Source organism: Ranitomeya imitator, chromosome 2, assembly GCF_032444005.1.
Source record: "Ranitomeya imitator isolate aRanImi1 chromosome 2, aRanImi1.pri, whole genome shotgun sequence".
Taxonomy (NCBI): Eukaryota; Metazoa; Chordata; class Amphibia; order Anura; family Dendrobatidae; genus Ranitomeya; species Ranitomeya imitator.
In genome coordinates, this window is record NC_091283.1 from 816768169 (window position 1) to 816786593 (window position 18425).

Below are 18425 nucleotides of genomic sequence, written 5' to 3' on the forward strand. Positions count from 1 at the left end.
TTTGCGATCGCCAATAAACTGTTAATTACCAGCGATTGCAACCCGACCTGAATCATGTTCTCTGGGGTCTCGGCAGCCGAGACCCCGGAGAAAATCCAACTCGGGGGGCGCTATACACTTTTTCCGTAAGTATCCGTAACTACCACCGTTAAAAGGCGTATCGGCAGTCATTAAGGGGTTAAGTGCAGAAAAGAAAAAAAAAAAAACTGAAAATGTGCAGCACATGAACGGACGCTTGATTTCACATTGTTCTTGAAAATCTAAAACTAAATTGTGAACCTCCTGATTTAGTCCAAAAAAATAGATTCGCAGGACCCGATCCAGCCACCTTTTATCTTTCAGCTTCCAGGGCTTCTCTCGATTGGCCGGCCTTGCACATGACACATACAATGTCACGATAGACCACCTAAACAAACGAGGAGCCACGGATGCTGAAAATTACTTAGATAATTTAGTAGATTCCGTCCAGTGGGAACAGAATACTGACCAGAGTCCTGCAGATTTACTTGCTCGTCAACAAATGGTTACCAGCAAGCTCATGAAATATGGCAAAACCATTAATGATCACTACATTACATTTCCCCTGTGGGATTCGCTCTATAAAAACATTATTACAAAATCCAACATAAGATAAAGAGACTTGAATGAATCAATGTTTATTAAATTAAAACATTTTTTGTTTATGTTTTCACAAGGTTCACATGAACGTGCAGGAACGCTGCGGTCCCCATTTCCCTATTAGCTCTCGCCAGACCATTGGAAGGAATCATTACGTAATGACGGTGGCTGAGATCCGGGAGACGAGGTGAAGGACTCAGCAATGGTGGCCGAAATCCAGGGGACGAGGTCAAAAACTCAGTGATAGTAGCCGAAATCCAGGGGATCAGGTCAAGGACTCAGGTGATAGTAGCCGAGATCCAGGGGACGAGTTCAAGGACTCGGTGATGGTGCCGGAGATCCAAGGGACGTGGTCTAGGACTCAGTGATGGTGGCTGAGATCCAGGGGACGAGATCTAGGACTCAGTGATGGTGGCTGAGATCCAGGGGACGAGGTCTAGGACTAAGTGATGGTGGCTGAGATCCAGGGGACAAGGTCAAGGACTCTGTGATGGTGGCTCAGATCCAGGGGATTAGGTCAAGGACTCGGTGATGGTGCCGGAGATCCAAGGGACGAGGTCTAGGACTCAGTGATGGTGGCTGAGATCCAGGGGACGAGATCTAGGACTCAGTGATGGTGGCTGAGATCCAGGGGACGAGGTCTAGGACTAAGTGATGGTGGCTGAGATCCAGGGGACAAGGTCAAGGACTCTGTGATGGTGGCTCAGATCCAGGGGATTAGGTCAAGGACTCGGTGATGGTGGCCGAGATCCAGGGGACGAGGTCTAGGACTAAGTGATGGTGGCTGAGATCCAGGGGATCAGGTGAAGGACTCAGTGATAGTGGCTCAGATCCAGGGGACGAGGTCTAGGACTCAGTGATAGTGGCCGAGATCCAGGGGACAAGGTCTAGGACTCGGTGATGGTGGCGGAGATCCAAGGGACAAGGTCTAGGACTCAGTGATGGTGGCTGAGATCCAGGGGACAAGATCTAGGACTCAGTGATGGTGGCCGAGATCGAGGGGACGAGGTCTAGGACTAAGTGATGGTGGCTGAGATCCAGGGGACGAGGTCTAGGACACATTGATGGCGGCTGAGATCCAGGGAACGAGGTCAAGGACTCAGTGATGGTGGCTGAGATCCAGGGGACGAGGTCTAGGACTCTGAGTCAGAGCGATACATTAACTAATCGGCGCTTCTTGTCTACGGCCTCCCCATCCATTAATGTTCACCCTTCAGCGTGGAAACCAATTCTCCACTTTCTTTCAATTCCTGCATAAGGGAAACACAGAATCATATGATGAGAGATCAAAGTAATGGAAGGAAAGCGCCATAATCTTATCAGCTTGTGCGAAACGGCGCTCGTCGGGCTCGGGATCACGGCACCGGCACCTCCTAGCAGGCACAGCCCTCCCTTCTTACTTACATCTATATCACAGGTAACATCCATCATCTTTGTCTGGCTATGCCTTTTCATTAACTAAGCAGATTTTCTTAGGCACCAGTTAGTGTTCGCACATACCAGGTGTACTAACAACTCCGGTGTAGTCCCTGGTTTCTTTTGTCCTTTTTTGCTCTGCACCATTATGTAGGTATTGCTTTCCTTGGCAGCCATTACATTATTTCTCCTGCTATAGATACACATATAAGGTCGCATATAAGGTCGCATTACTAATATCCTCCTTGTCCTGCTATTCTGTTCCTAGTGGCAGTTCATTCCCTAGGATATGTGCATTTTCTTACCTTTATAATCCTTATATTTATAATTATATAATCTATATTTTGTGCTGTGGCTGTGCCGCCAATATGCTTGTTACAGCCCATATTGCTACATAGCTTTATATTCTGGGCTTCCTACTCTCATTACATTTTAGGAGTCTGCCAACTCTTAGGTGCTACTGATCCCGTGTGTAGTCTGGTGTTTTTTCCACCCCTGTTCTTTTTCATCATTTATTTCTATTGTTTTGTATACAGATGTACATATTTATGTAATAAAATATACTTTTTTATTGAAAATAATTTCTTTTTTCTTCACTTCTTTCCTGACATGGGATTTCATGCCAGGATATGTATTTATTCATGTCGAAGTGACTGTAACTAATATTTTGGACTATGGGTTTATTAGAAATCCCTGCATGTATTGCAGCTGTTGTACAGCAGCGAGACATGCAGCCGTGGGGACTTGAACATATTCTCGAGCACGCCAAAGACGCTGGGATAACACGTGAGCATGCTGAGATAACACCTTACCCGAGCACATTCGCTCCTCACTACTGCTGAGCTCAGAGCTTGCAGTGATCTCAGGAGCAACAGTCTCAGTTTTGTGAACACGTCCATTGTACATGTATGCATAAACCGTTGAAAAGTGTTTTGGGGGGGCTTCTAATATACAATTGGTCGGACTTCCAGCAATTACACCGTTCGCCTGATTGTAGGGTCCGCACTGCACAAGAATCGGCACAGTTTATTCAAGTGCGGACAGTTCACGGCCACCTTCAGGAAACGCTGTTTTAACCCTTTCATACTCAATTAATAGAGACATACGCTACCTTGATAATGTCCAAGCCTCCGATCAGCTCTCCTTTGACATACAGCTGTGGGTACGTGGGCCAATTAGAGAAGGTTTTTAATCCTTGCCGAACCTAAAACGAGAGAGAAATATAATAAATACATAAAAACCAGACAAGACAGGTCCAGCACAGGCCCAGCTACAGGTCCAGCTACAGGTCCAGCTACAGGTCCAGCTACAGGTCCAGCTACAGGTCCAGCTACAGGTCCAGCTACAGGTCCAGCTACAGGTCCAGCTACAGGTCCAGCTACAGGTCCAGCACCTACAGCTATCACTGCACCATTCCCTTCTGTCAAGAGAGTGTTTTCTTCTCTATAATTTTGGCTAAGATTGGATAACTCACACTGTGTAGTTACAGGCTCCTCTGACAAGAGGAATAGTGACGCCCACATGATAACTAGTAGGGGGGATAAAGGGACTGCAGAGTTTTATCAGAGGGGACTGAGAATGTTTTATTTTTGTATTTTGTTAGAGTCATGGGAGGTTTAGTTACCGATAAAGGATAACTCGCACCTCATCAGTTTAACAAGAGATCAATTAGTCTCCTCTGCTCCAGATGTGCTGACGACCATGGAATTAGCACATAGTGATTCCCGTATATTATATACACAACAAAATAATACAAATACGTCTTCAGAAGAAGTTGAGTAATTTTGCATATGCATTACACTAGATTATTTTGTACTGAGCTCTATTTATGGCTTGTATTATGCTCCAGAGCGACGATCATAATTCTGAGTACTGTTATTTGAGACCGACTACAACACGACATACCAGAGTGGTTTCTGGTTTTGAAAAATCCCTGTTCCCCAGCTGCAGTTTGTATAAAAGAAAATATTGTGGTACAAGATGTTCATAATTAATGTAATATATAAACACAATAACTACCAGCAGAATAGTGAGTGCAGCTCTGGAGCATAATACAGGATGTAACTCAGGATCAGTAATGTAATGTATGTACACAGTGACTGCACCAGCAGAATAGTGAGTGCAGCTCTGGAGTATAATACAGGATGTAATTCAGGATCAGTAATGTAATGTATGTACACAGTGACTGCACCAGCAGAATAGTGAGTGCAGCTCTGGAGTATAATACAGGATGTAACTCAGGATCAGTAATGTAATGTATGTACACAGTGACTGCACCAGCAGAATAGTGAGTGCAGCTCTAGAGTATAATACAGGATGTAACTCAGGATCAGTAATGTAATGTATGTACACAGTGACTGCACCAGCAGAATAGTGAGTGCAGCTCTGGAGTATAATACAGGATGTAACTAAGGATCAGTACAGGATAAGTAATGTATGTACAAGATGTAACTAAGGATCAGTAATTATATTTACACAGTGACTGCACCAGCAGAATAGTGAGTGCAGCTCTGGAGTATGATACAGGATGTAACTCACGGTAAGTACCGTATATACTCGAGTATAAGCTAAGGCACCTAATTTTGCCACGAAAAAATGGGTAAGCTTATTGACTCGAGAATAAGCCAGATATTTATTGTCCCCTCATCCCTGTCCTGCTCTGTGTGGCTCCCGCGGTTGTATGCATGGCTCCCCCGTTCCCCTTGTTGTATGCATGGCTCCCCCACCCCCCGTCCCATCCTTGTATGCATGGCTCGGCTCCCCCGTCCCATCCTTGTATGCATCGTTATAATAGATGAAATGTGGATTACATCCGCGCTGCTGCGACAAATAATAGATCCAGATATACTTGTAAGATGTTCGGGTGGTTTATTCAACGCGTTTCGAAGCTCATGGCTTCTTCAGGAAGTTTCCACACAAAGATATCTTTGTGTGGAAACTTCCTGAAGAAGAAGCCATGAGCTTCGAAACGTGTTGAATAAACCACCCGAACATCTTACAAGTATATCTGGATCTATTATTTGTCGCAGCAGCGCGGATGTAATCCACATTTCATCTATTATAACGGTTCTGAGAGGTTGCAGCGCCGACCTGTGGATCTGCAGCAGCTGACAAACTACACGCTTGTACTGTGTACCACCAGGTGAGCAGTTCTCTCACAATTGATCAGAAACAATCCTGGGGATAAGACCCTATTTGCGCTTTTTTTGTCTCCTATCTTTCAATCCTTGTATGCATGGCTCGGCTCCCCATCCCATCCTTGTATGCTCGGCTCTCCCGTCCAATCCTTATGTGCATGGCTCGGCTCCCCCGTCCCATCCTTGTATGCATGGCTCGGCTCTCCGTCCCATCCTTGTATGCTCGGCTCTCCCGTCCAATCCTTATGTGCATGGCTCGGCTCCCCCGTCCCATCCTTGTATGTATGGCTCGGCTCCCCCGTCCCATCCTTGTATGCATGGCTTGGATCCCCGTCCCATCCTTGTATGCATGACTCTGGTCCCCCGTCCCATCCTTCTATGCATGGATCGGCTCCCCGTCCCATCCTTGTATGCATGACTCTGGTCCCCCGTCCCATCCTTGTATGCATGGCTCGGATCCCCCCGTCCCATATTGCATGCATGGCTCGGCTCCCCCGTCCCATCCTCCCCCATCATACTCACCCTCCTCGCGCGGTCACTGCACGTCCCTGCATCTCTGTTGTCCCGAGACGGCAGCTATTCCTGTGCTGAGCGGTCACGTGGTACCGCTCAATAAGGTAATGAACATGTGCCTATGGGAGTAGAGAAGCGTGCATATTCATTACCTTAATGAGCGATACCACGTGACCCTCAGCACAGGAAGAGCTGCTGCACCAGGACAACGGAGATGCAGGGACATTCAGCGACGGCGTGAGGAGGGCGAGTATGATGTCACAGCCGCCGGCTCCTGTCGATGCTCCACCTTTCCCTTCCCCTGCCGGCTTTCTGGACCATGACTCGTGTATAAGCCGAGGTTGGGGCGTTTTCAGCACACAAAAAATGTGTTGAAAATATTGGCTTATACACGAGTATACACGGTAATAACACGTACTTACAAAGGCTTCATAAAACTGTTTAAACCATCAACATTCTTGACTGTGGCTATATAGACAATGTACCATATATACTCGAATATAAGCCGAGAATTTCAGCCCATTTTTTAAAGGCTGAAATTGCCACTCTCGGCTTATACTCGAGTTATACCCAGGGGTCGACAGGGAAGGAGGAGCGGCAGCTGTGTAATAATACTCACCTGCTCCTGGCGTGGTCCCTGGTACTCCGGGCGCTGACAGCTTCTTCCTGTAGTGAGCGGTCACATGGTTCCGCTCATTACAGTAATGAATATTGACTTCACTCCCATAGGGGTGGAGCCCCATATTCATTACTGTAATTAGCGGTACCGTGTGACTGCTCACTACAGGAAGAAGCTGCCGGCGCCGGAGAACCAGGGACTGCACGGCGCCAGGAGCAGGTGAGTATAACGCAGTGCGCGATATTCACCTGCTTCCCGTTCCAACGTCGGCGCCGCTGTGTCTTCTGCGTCCTCTGCGTCTTCTGCGTCCTCTGCACTGACGCTCAGGTCAGATGTCGCGATGACGCGATTAGTGTGGGCGCCGCCCTCTGCCTGAACAGTCAGTGCACATGACGGAAAAGACACAGCGGCACCGAAGGTGGAACGGGAAAGGTGAGTATAGCAAGTGTCGGTGGCCTGAGAGGTGAGTATGTGATTTTTTGTTTTTTTTTCCGCAGCAACAGCATATGGGGCAAATATCTGTATGGAGCATCTTATGGGGCCATGTGCAGCATTATGTGGGGCAAATATCTGTATGGAGCATCTTATGTGGCCATGTGCAGCATTATATGGGCAAATATCTGTATGGAGCATGTTATGTGGCCATGTGCAGCATTATATGGGCAAATATCTGTATGGAGCATCTTATGGGGCCATGTGCAGCATTATATGGGGCAAATATCTGTATGGAGCATCTTATGTGGCCATGTGCAGCATTATATGGGCAAATATCTGTATGGAGCATCTTATGGGGCCACGTGCAGCATTATATGGGCCAAATATCTATATGGAGCATCTTATGTGGCCATGTGCAGCATTATATGGGCCAAATATCTATATGGAGCATCTTATGTGGCCATGTGCAGCATTATATGGGCAAATATCTGTATGGAGCATGTTATGTGGCCATGTGCAGCATTATATGGGCAAATATCTGTATGGAGCATCTTATGTGGCCATGTGCAGCATTATATGGGCAAATATCTGTATGGAGCATCTTATGGGGCCACGTGCAGCATTATATGGGGCAAATATCTATATGGAGCATCTTATGGGGCCATGTGCAGCATTATATGGGGAAATTATCTGTATGGAGCATCTTATGGGGCAATGTGCAGCATTATATGGGGCAAATATCTGTATGGAGCATCTTATGGGGCCATGTGCAGCATTATATGGGCAAATATCTGTATGGAGCATCTTATGGGGCCATGTGCAGCGTTATATGGGGAAATTATCTGTATGGAGCATCTTATGGGGCCATGTGCAGCATTATATGGGCAAATATCTGTATGGAGCATGTTATGTGGCCATGTGCAGCATTATATGGGCAAATATCTGTATGGAGCATCTTATGGGGCCATGTGCAGCATTATATGGGGCAAATATCTGTATGGAGCATCTTATGGGGCCATAATCAACATTTGTGCAGCATTGTATGGGGCAAGTGTCTGTATGGAGCATCTTATGGGGTCATAATCAACATTTGTGCAGCATTATATGGGGCATATTTTAATATGAAGCATCTTTTGGAGCCCATCATACACTGTATGGGGCATTATATTTTGTATGGAGCATTATATGGGGCCATCATGAACTGTATGGAGCATTATATGGGGCTCCTGATTCAATATGGATATTCAAAAACACTTAACCTACTGATGTCTCAATTTTTACTTTTATTGGTATCTATTTTTACTTCTGACATTTACCGGTAGCTGCTGCATTTTCCACCCTAGGCTTATACTCGAGTCATTACGTTTTCACAGTTTTTTGTGGCAAAATTAGGGGGGTCGGCTTATACTCGAGTATATACGGTAAATAAATGTATCTGTCAAATATTTGTGCTACAGGGTACCCAGTATAAGTCCAATCAATTATCAGGAGGATGAAGTAAATGGATTTTAGTAAAATTTAGAATAAAAGCAAGAGCTTTAAATAAAAAAAAGTCACCGCTTGCAGGCCTAATTGACAAATCTGTATACATGCGTTATACCTCTTAAGCTCTTAATAGAAATACCTGTGATGTCGTGTTAACGGTTCAATTGCTGATAGCTATGGTTCTTGACCAGAAGATCTTCCAGTGGTGTAAAGCCCATGATGCGGTACTTGAGCGGGTAAGCTGAAAGGCCGCCCTCGTGCAGCAGGTATGTTTATTCTAAATTTTACTAAAATCCATTTACTTCAACCTCCTGAAAAAGGGTTGGACTTATACTGGGTACCCCGTAGCGCAAATATTTGACAGATATATTGGAATCGGTCTATTCATTTTAGACATTGGGACAGATTTGGTGGCATTGTTCTACTATTTGCAGCAGGGACCCCTTGAATGCTAGCTCCACTGGTTAAGTAATTAATATTATAAATAAATGGTTTATGTATTCTCACCTCTTCATCCTCCAGTATATCAAATGTTTCATAATCCACACTGGAAAAAAAGGGAGAAGAGGGGAAAAGTGAGTAATTTATCAATTAAGAAATCAAACATTGCCAGGCGGTACAGGAAGGTCTACTGTTTCCCACAAAAAATTAAAACATGGCCGGCACGTCTTTAGTAATAATGTACAGGTGCGCAATACGCTATGTGGTCACTGCGACTAATGGATACGTGAACTCTAATATTGCTGCAAACATTAAATACCATAGGTGCTTGATCAAAGGATGCTGACTGGAGATGAGGAGATCTATTCGCAGGACCCATGTAAGCGTCCAGCTCAGTGCTACCTGGCGGTCATGCGAATCCCATACCTTCCAGCGTCCCCGGCGCAGCATTTGATTTGTCCTGGTTGGTGCACCATAATCTGGGCAACGTGACAGTGCTTTACTCATCCTCTCCAGATGCGGCTTGAGTCTCGGATCCCGATGTCTTGTTATTGTCTGCAGCGTTGATGACAGTGGTGCAGCCAATCATTGATCTCAGCGGCTCTGAGCTGCTAAAGCTATGTACTCAAGCAAAGCAGCTGAGCTCATCGATTGGCTGCAGCACTGTCTACACGACATCAACGCTGCAGACAATAACAGACACAGGCACGGAAATTCAGTGCTGGACCCACATGGGGTTTACACAAAAATATTACTGGGAAAAAAAATAGACCAGTTGATTAACCCATTCCTGATATGGCTACTTTTTGTTTTTGCGGTTTTCTCCTCCTCTTCCAAGTGTCGTAACATTTTATTTTTATTTTTCCGTCGGCGAATGAGAGCTTGTTCTTTGCGGGACATTTGAATGACAGCATCCCTTTTATTATGTGATGTACTAGAAAGAGGGAAAGAAATTCCAAGTGCAACTCCACAATTGTTTTGTTTGTTTTTTTTTTTATTTACCATGTTCACTTTATGGTAAAACTGAGCTGGCAATATGATTCTCCGGGTCAGTTAGATTATTACGGAGATACCAAATATGTATAGTTGTTTTTATTTAAAGTAGTGAACAAAATTTGGAAAAAATAAAAAAAAAAAAAAATTCACTCGTGTGTCGCCATTTTTTGAAACCCGTAACATTTTCAATATTTGGTCGATGGAGCTGTATGAGGGTTTATTTTTTGCACCCTGAGCTGACATTTTTATTCATACCATTTTGCGAAGATACAATTTTTTGATCGCCTCTGACCATTTTTTTTTGCCTCAAAAGAAACGTACCATAATTCTGTTCAGATTTTTCTCTGATTTTGCCGTTAACCAATTGAGTTAAATTTAAATTTTGGACTTTTACGAAAATAGCGATACCAAATATGTGTTTAGGTTTTTGGGTTGTTTATTTTTATTTTTTTAATGGGGGTAATTTCAACATTTTTTTTTTTTTTCATTTTTTAACTTTTTTTCACTTTCTATTATATATAGAGGTCTTCTTAAGGAACTTGAACCTGTGATCATCCGATTGTTTGTACTGTACACCGCAATATTATGGTATTTCTACGTAGAGTGAAGGTCTCCTGTGAATGTCAGCTACAAGCCGGCTTTCACAGGAGTATCATCAGGACAGGCACAGGGGTTTTCAGCAGACCCCCGGCCATTAAGGCAATCCATCGACCCCCAATGATCATGTCACGGAGATATCAATCGGTGCATAGAATGACGCCCCCTCCGCCGGAACGCTGTAAATGTCTCCGCAAGAAATTGACAGCGGAATTCCGAACTTAGTTTAAAAAAATAGCGCAGACAGCATCCGGGCAGCTAAGAAGAAAAATTACATTTCTTCAATAAGCAAAATATTTACCACTGTCAAACAAAGCCCAGAATTATCCCTCATAACCCAAAGATCACCAGGAGCGAGCGCAGTGTATACGACCTACCCAGAGTTGTTCAGGATCTCCAGAATCTGTCTGCTAAAGCCACATTTAGCCATCTAGAAAATAAGGAAAGGTTACAATTTTAATAGAATTTCTTAAAAGGAAAATAAAAACATTTCCATGTATGTAACATCCATATCGTACCTGTTTGCTCCCCTTCATGAATAGGATGACTGGGGCTTTATTAATAAGACCCTTGAGTCTGAAAAACAAGTAAAAACAATTATTTATCCCCATCACTCCTCGAAAGTAGCAGTGTCTATAGTCAGGGCGCCGCGGTCCTCTGCCGTGTAACTATTGTATCTGTGTTTTCCACACACAGATCAAAAACAACAACAAAAAAAACTTTAATTCTATTTTAAGGAAATTGCTCACAACCAAGAAATGATATAAAATGAAAAATTAACCTATACTCCCTGCTGGGTTTTGGTTACTTGAGCCCATCCTCATCCAGGGAACTGATTTATAACCCTTCCCAGATGGATGAATTTTAAATTTTTCTTTCCCTTCTTTTAAGAAACACAACTCTTTTTGTATGTAGACAGAACTATATGTGGAGTTGTTTTTTGGGGGGTGGTTTGGAGGGGGCCAGGGGGAAAGGATGAGCTGCAGCTGGTAATGACAAAAAAATTTTTGATATATATAAGTGGAGTGAGATTGACAAGAAATGAAATTCTGCAATTTGTTTTGTTTGTTTCTTCTGTTTTGTTTTTTCGGGAGTTTCGATTTTGTACAGCATTCTTTTTATGGCACGAATGACCTGGCAACGCAAGTGTCCAGGTCAGTAGGATTACGGAAGTACCAAACCTTTGTAATTTTTATTATGTTTAAACAAATAAATTAATAAATATGTAAATATATGTGTGTATATATATCTATATATATGTGTATATATATCTATATATATATATATATCTATATATATATATATATATATATATAGATATATAGATATATATACACACACATACATACATACATACACACAGTACACGGCAAAAGTTTGGTGGACACCTTCTCATTTAAAGGTTTTTCTGTATTTTCATGACTATGAAAATTGTACATTCACACTGAAGGCATCAAAACTATGAATTAACACATGTGGAATTATATACTTAACAAAAAAGTGTGAAACAATTGAAATTGTGTCTTATATTCTAGGTTCTTCAAAGTAGCCACCTTTTGCTTTGATGACTGCTTTGCACACTCTTGGCATTCTCATGATGAGCTTCAAGAGGTAGTCACCGGGAATGGTCTTCCAACAACCTTGAAGGAGTTCCCAGAGATGCTTAGCACTTGTTGGCCCTTTTTCCTTCACTCTGCGGTCCAGCTCACCCCAAACCATCTCGATTGGGTTCAGGTCTGGTGACTGTGGAGGCCAGGTCATCTGGCGTAGCACCCCATCACTCTCCTTCTTGGTCAAATAGCCCTTACACAGCCTGGAGGTGTGTTTGGGGTCATTGTTCTGTTGAAAAATAAATGATGGTCCAACTAAACGCAAACCGGATGGAATAGCATGCCGCTGCAAGATGCTGTGGTAGCCATGCTGGTTCAGTATGCCTTCAATTTTGAATAAATCCCCAATAGTGTCACCAGCAAAGCACCCCCCACACCATCACACCTCCTCCTCCATGCTTCACGGTGGGAACCAGGCATGTAGAGTCCATCCGTTCACCTTTTCTGCGTCGCACAAAGACACGGTGGTTGGAACCAAAGATCTCAAATTTGGACTCATCAGACAAAAGCACAGATGTCCACTGGTCTAATGTCCATTCCTCGTGTTCTTTAGCCCAAACAAGTCTCTTCTGCTTGTTGCCTGTCCTTAGCAGTGGTTTCCCAGCAGCTATGTTACCATGAAGGCCTGCTGCACAAAGTCTTCTCTTAACAGTTGTTGTAGAGATGTGTCTGCTGCTAGAACTATGTGTGGCATTGACCTGGTCTCTAATCTGAGCTGCTGTTAACCTGCGATTTCTGAGGCTGGTGACTCGGATAAACTTATCCTCAGAAGCAGAGGTGACTCTTGGTCTTCCTTTCCTGGGGCGGTCCTCATGTGAGCCAGTTTCTTTGTAGCGCTTAATTGTTTTTGCCACTGCAAAAGGCAAGAAATCCCACTTATTAAACCTGACAGGGCACACCTGTGAAGTGAAAACCATTCCCAGTGACTACCTCTTGAAGCTCATCAAGAGAATGGCAAGAGTGTGCAAAGCAGTCAGCAAAGCAAAAGGTGGCTACCTTGAAGAACCTAGAATATAAGATATAATTTCAGTTGCTTCACACTTTTTTGTTAAGTATATAATTCCACATGTGTTAATTCATAGTTTTGATGCCTTCAGTGTGAATGTACAATTTTCATAGTCATGAAAATACACAAAAATCTGGAGGTGTGACGTTTGCTCTGTATTGTGTGTGTGTATATATATATATATATATATATATATATATATATATATATATATATATATATATATATATATATATATATATATATATATATAATGCTATGAAGAATAACATTGGAAGTGAACTCGAGACAACTAGCAGAAGTGACCATCGAATGTGGCATATACCAAGGTGATGATCTGTCCCCATTGTTGTTCTGCATAGGCTTGAACCCCTTCAGTCAGATAATTACAGTCTGGCTATAGATACAAGTCCAAGAGTGAAAGCTCCGTCAGCCACCTCCTCTACATGGATGACGTCAAGCTGTATGTGAAAAACGAACGAGACATCAATTCACTGATCCACCTGACAAGGATCTACAGTGAAGACATTGGGCTGTCCTTTGGACTGGAGAAGTGCGGCTGGTTGGTAATAAAGAGAGGCAAGGTAGTCCAGACTGATGGAGTGGAATTGCTGTGTGAGAACTTGTGCTTTATGTGTTTTTACTATGGGGTACACAGGAAGTTTTGATGTTTTTTTGGTTGTTTTTCTTAAGTCAATGACAGCACTATGATCACACCTCTAGGCTATAGATGAGCAGCCTCCTACCTGTCTTCCAGGCTCTGGGCCTTGGGACACATGGTCTGCAGCTCTCCCGATGCCTCCATCTCCTGAGGATGAGACCAGCAGTTAGATATGACGGGTGTTTTCTCGCAGTGTGACGCCACCTGGTGCTCGTGACGCCACCTGGTGCTCGTGCCGCCGCTCACCTTCACGATGTCCAGTCCGCCTATTAGCTCCCCATTGATGTACAATTGCGGATACGTGGGCCAGTTGGAGAAGGTTTTCAGTCCTTGCCGTACTTCTTCATCAGAAAGTATATCGAAGCTGCTGAATTGGATTTTATGCTTGCTCAGAATATCCAGAATTTGCCTGCTGAACCCTGCAAGAAAGAAAAACTGGTCTCAAAAGTGGTAGCGGCAAAATTTATACATGAGCGAATTATTTCACAGAACCATGGTCTAGCGGGCAAGTGAGTAGTCAATGGCCGTCAGACTGAAGACCTTCGAACCTCCTCCCTGCCTGGACAGAAGCAAAGGTCCATGTGGGAGGAAAGCTGCACTAACCAGAGAAAGTGGCTGATCTCTTTAAAGAAAAATTATCTAAATGTAGTAAGGTGAAAGGAAACCAAAACTGAAAACCATTCTAAAATACGAAAGAAAGAAAAAAAAAAAAATCTCCTAATTTATTAATAAAAGCTGTGGCCCTTTAAGAAAGGGAGGCTAAAGTGGGGAGAGAGCCTACATACACCCCGAGGCAAGGTGTGATGAAAATGTAAAACCTCAAGGGGTTAATTCACCACATTTGAACTTTGTTTTTTTGTGACTTATTTGGTAAATTGATTTTCCAATTATATTCTACCCTGTTAGGCTGCAAGGCCAAGTGGGCCAGGTCCATTCACTCTCTGTACTAGTCTGTCATTGTTGGCAGGGCAGACATCACCACCCGATACACCCGAGCCCTGGACAAACAGGGGGCCCACTCGCCATCAGCAGGGGTGTAACAACCGCAGCCTGGCAGGTGAGGGGCCCGCCGATGCCAGTAAATACTTCAGCTGGATGTGCGTCTTTGGACGCACACTCAGCTACGTGTACTGCCGCGCAGAAACCCATCTATGGGCTGTGCATTATACTGAATGGAGGACTATAGGGGTGCATTATACTGTATGAAGGACTATGCACTGTGCAGTATACGAATATGGATGACTATGGACTGTGTATTACACTACATGGATGACTATGGGCTGTGCATTACACTACATAGATGACTGTGGGCTGTGCATTATACTGTATGAAGGACTATGCACTGTGCAGTATACTAATATGGATAACTATGGGCTGTGCATTACACTACATGGATGACTATGGGCTGTGCATTACACTACATAGATGACTGTGGGCTGTGCATTACACTACATGGATGACTATGGGCTGTGCATTATACTGTATGAAGGACTATGCACTGTGCAGTATACTAATATGGATAACTATGGGCTGTGCATTACACTACATGGATGACTATGGGCTGTGCATTACACTACATAGATGACTGTGGGCTGTGCATTACACTACATGGATGACTATGGGCTGTGTATTATACTGTATGAAGGACTATGCACTGTGCAGTATACTAATATGGATAACTATGGGCTGTGCATTACACTACATGGATGACTATGGGCTGTGTATTACACTACATGGATGACTATGGGCTGTGCATTACACTACATAGATGACTGTGGGCTGTGCATTACACTACATGGATGACTATGGGCTGTGTATTACACTACATGGATGACTATGAGCTGTGCATTACACTAGATAGATGACTGTGGGCTGTGTATTACACTACATGGATGACTATGGGCTGTGCATTACACTACATGGATGACTATGGGCTGTGTATTACACTACATGGATGACTATGGGCTGTGCATTACACTACATGGATGACTATGGGCTGTGCATTACACTACATGGATGACTATGGGCTGTGCATTATACTACATGGATGACTATGGGCTGTGCATTATCCTGAATGGAGGACTATAGGGGTGCATTATACTGTATGAAGGACTATGCACTGTGCATTATACTAATATTGATAACTATGGGCTGTGCATAACACTACATGGATGACTGCGGGCTGTACATTACACTACATGGATGACTATGGGCTGTGCATTACACTACATAGATGACTGTGGGCTGTGCATTACACTACATGGATGACTATGGGCTGTGCATTATACTACATGGATGACTGTGGGCTGTGCATTATACTTTATGGATGACTATGGGCTGTGCATTATACTACATGGATGACTGAGCTGTACATTACACTACATGGATGACTATGGGCTGTACATTACACTACATGGATGACTATGGGCTGTGCATTACACTACATGGATGACTGTGGGCTGTGCATTACACTACATGGATGACTATGGGCTGTGCATTACACTACATAGATGACTGTGGGCTGTGCATTACACTACATGGATGACTATGGGCTGTGCATTATACTGTATGAAGGACTATGCACTGTGCAGTATACTAATATGGATAACTATGGGCTGTGCATTACACTACATGGATGACTATGGGCTGTGCATTACACTACATAGATGACTGTGGGCTGTGCATTACACTACATGGATGACTATGGGCTGTGTATTATACTGTATGAAGGACTATGCACTGTGCAGTATACTAATATGGATAACTATGGGCTGTGCATTACACTACATGGATGACTATGGGCTGTGCATTACACTACATAGATGACTGTAGGCTGTGCATTACACTACATGGATGACTATGGGCTGTGTATTACACTACATGGATGACTATGAGCTGTGCATTACACTACATAGATGACTGTGGGCTGTGCATTACACTACATGGATGACTATGGGCTGTGTATTACACTACATGGATGACTATGGGCTGTGTATTACACTACATGGATGACTATGGGCTGTGCATTACACTACATGGATGACTGTGGGCTGTGCATTACACTACATGGATGACTATGGGCTGTGTATTACACTACATGGATGACTATGAGCTGTGCATTACACTACATAGATGACTGTGGGCTGTGCATTACACTACATGGATGACTATGGGCTGTGTATTACACTACATGGATGACTATGGGCTGTGCATTACACTACATGGATGACTATGGGCTGTGTATTACACTACATGGATGACTATGGGCTGTGCATTACACTACATGGATGACTATGGGCTGTGCATTATACTACATGGATGACTATGGGCTGTGCATTATCCTGAATGGAGGACTATAGGGGTGCATTATACTGTATGAAGGACTATGCACTGTGCATTATACTAATATTGATAACTATGGGCTGTGCATTACACTACATGGATGACTGCGGGCTGTACATTACACTACATGGATGACTATGGGCTGTGCATTACACTACATAGATGACTGTGGGCTGTGCATTACACTACATGGATGACTATGGGCTGTGCATTATACTACATGGATGACTGTGGGCTGTGCATTATACTTTATGGATGACTATGGGCTGTGCATTATACTACATGGATGACTGAGCTGTACATTACACTACATGGATGACTATGGGCTGTACATTACACTACATGGATGACTATGGGCTGTGCATTACACTACATGGATGACTGTGGGCTGTGCATTACACTACATGGATGACTATGGGCTGTGCATTACACTACATAGATGACTGTGCGCTGTGCATTACACTACATGGATGACTATGGGCTGTGCATTACACTACATGGATGACTGTGGGCTGTGCATTACACTACATGGATGACTATGGGCTGTGCATTACACTACATGGATGACTATGGGCTGTGCATTACACTACATGGATGACTATGGGCTGTGCATTACACTACATGGATGACTGTGGGCTGTGCATTACACTACATGGATGACTGTGGGCTGTGCATTATACTACATGGATGACTATGGGCTGTGCATTACACTACATGGATGACTATGGGCTGTGCATTACACTACATGGATGACTGTGGGCTGTGCATTACACTACATATATGACTGTGAGATGTGCATTACACTACATGGATGACTATGGGCTGTGCATTACACTACATGGATGACTATGGGCTGTGCATTACACTACATAGATGACTGTGGGCTGTGCATTACACTACATGGATGACTATGGGCTGTGCATTATACTTTATGGATGACTATGGGCTGTGCATTACACTACATGGATGACTGTGGGCTGTGCATTACACTACATGGATGACTATGGGCTGTGCATTACACTACATGGATGACTATGGGCTGTGCATTACACTACATGGATGACTATGGGCTGTGCATTACACTACATGGATGACTATGGGCTGTGCATTACACTACATGGATAACTATGGGCTGTGCATTACACTACATGGATGACTATGGGTTGTGCATTATACTTTATGGATGACTATGGGCTGTGCATTACACTACATGGATGACTATGGGCTGTGCATTATACTTTATGGATGACTATGGGCTGTGCATTACACTACATGGATGACTATGGGCTGTGCATTATACTTTATGAATGACTATGTGCTGTGCATTACACTACATGGATGACTATGCACTGTACATTATACTAATATTGTTAACTATGGGCTGTACATTATACTACATGGATGACTATGAACTCAGGTGAGCTCTCTCCTGGCAGCTCAGTGATACACTGCGGGAGCAATTACCTCCTGTCAGTGTATCGCTGGTGGCCACGTAGTGCAGTCCCATCTCACAATGTGACTCTTCTACAGGTGAGATCTCCATGGGACA

At 43.7% G+C, this 18425-nt stretch overlaps 1 protein-coding gene across 2 annotated transcripts in view; it reads right to left on the reverse strand.

The window, feature by feature from the left end:
- Window positions 1-640: 640 nt before the first annotated feature.
- GLRX3 (glutaredoxin 3) overlaps window positions 641-18425 on the reverse strand; it is a 41719-nt gene continuing 23934 nt past the window's right edge. For both annotated transcript variants that reach the window (XM_069753903.1, XM_069753904.1), the window contains 7 exons: window positions 13781-13953; window positions 13620-13681; window positions 10776-10833; window positions 10635-10687; window positions 8731-8770; window positions 3146-3238; window positions 641-1868 (listed from right to left, as the gene is read on the reverse strand). In XM_069753903.1, coding sequence (XP_069610004.1) covers window positions 1818-1868; window positions 3146-3238; window positions 8731-8770; window positions 10635-10687; window positions 10776-10833; window positions 13620-13681; window positions 13781-13953 — 530 coding nt within the window. In that variant the 3' untranslated portion in view covers window positions 641-1817. The remainder of the gene's footprint in view (window positions 1869-3145; window positions 3239-8730; window positions 8771-10634; window positions 10688-10775; window positions 10834-13619; window positions 13682-13780; window positions 13954-18425) is intronic.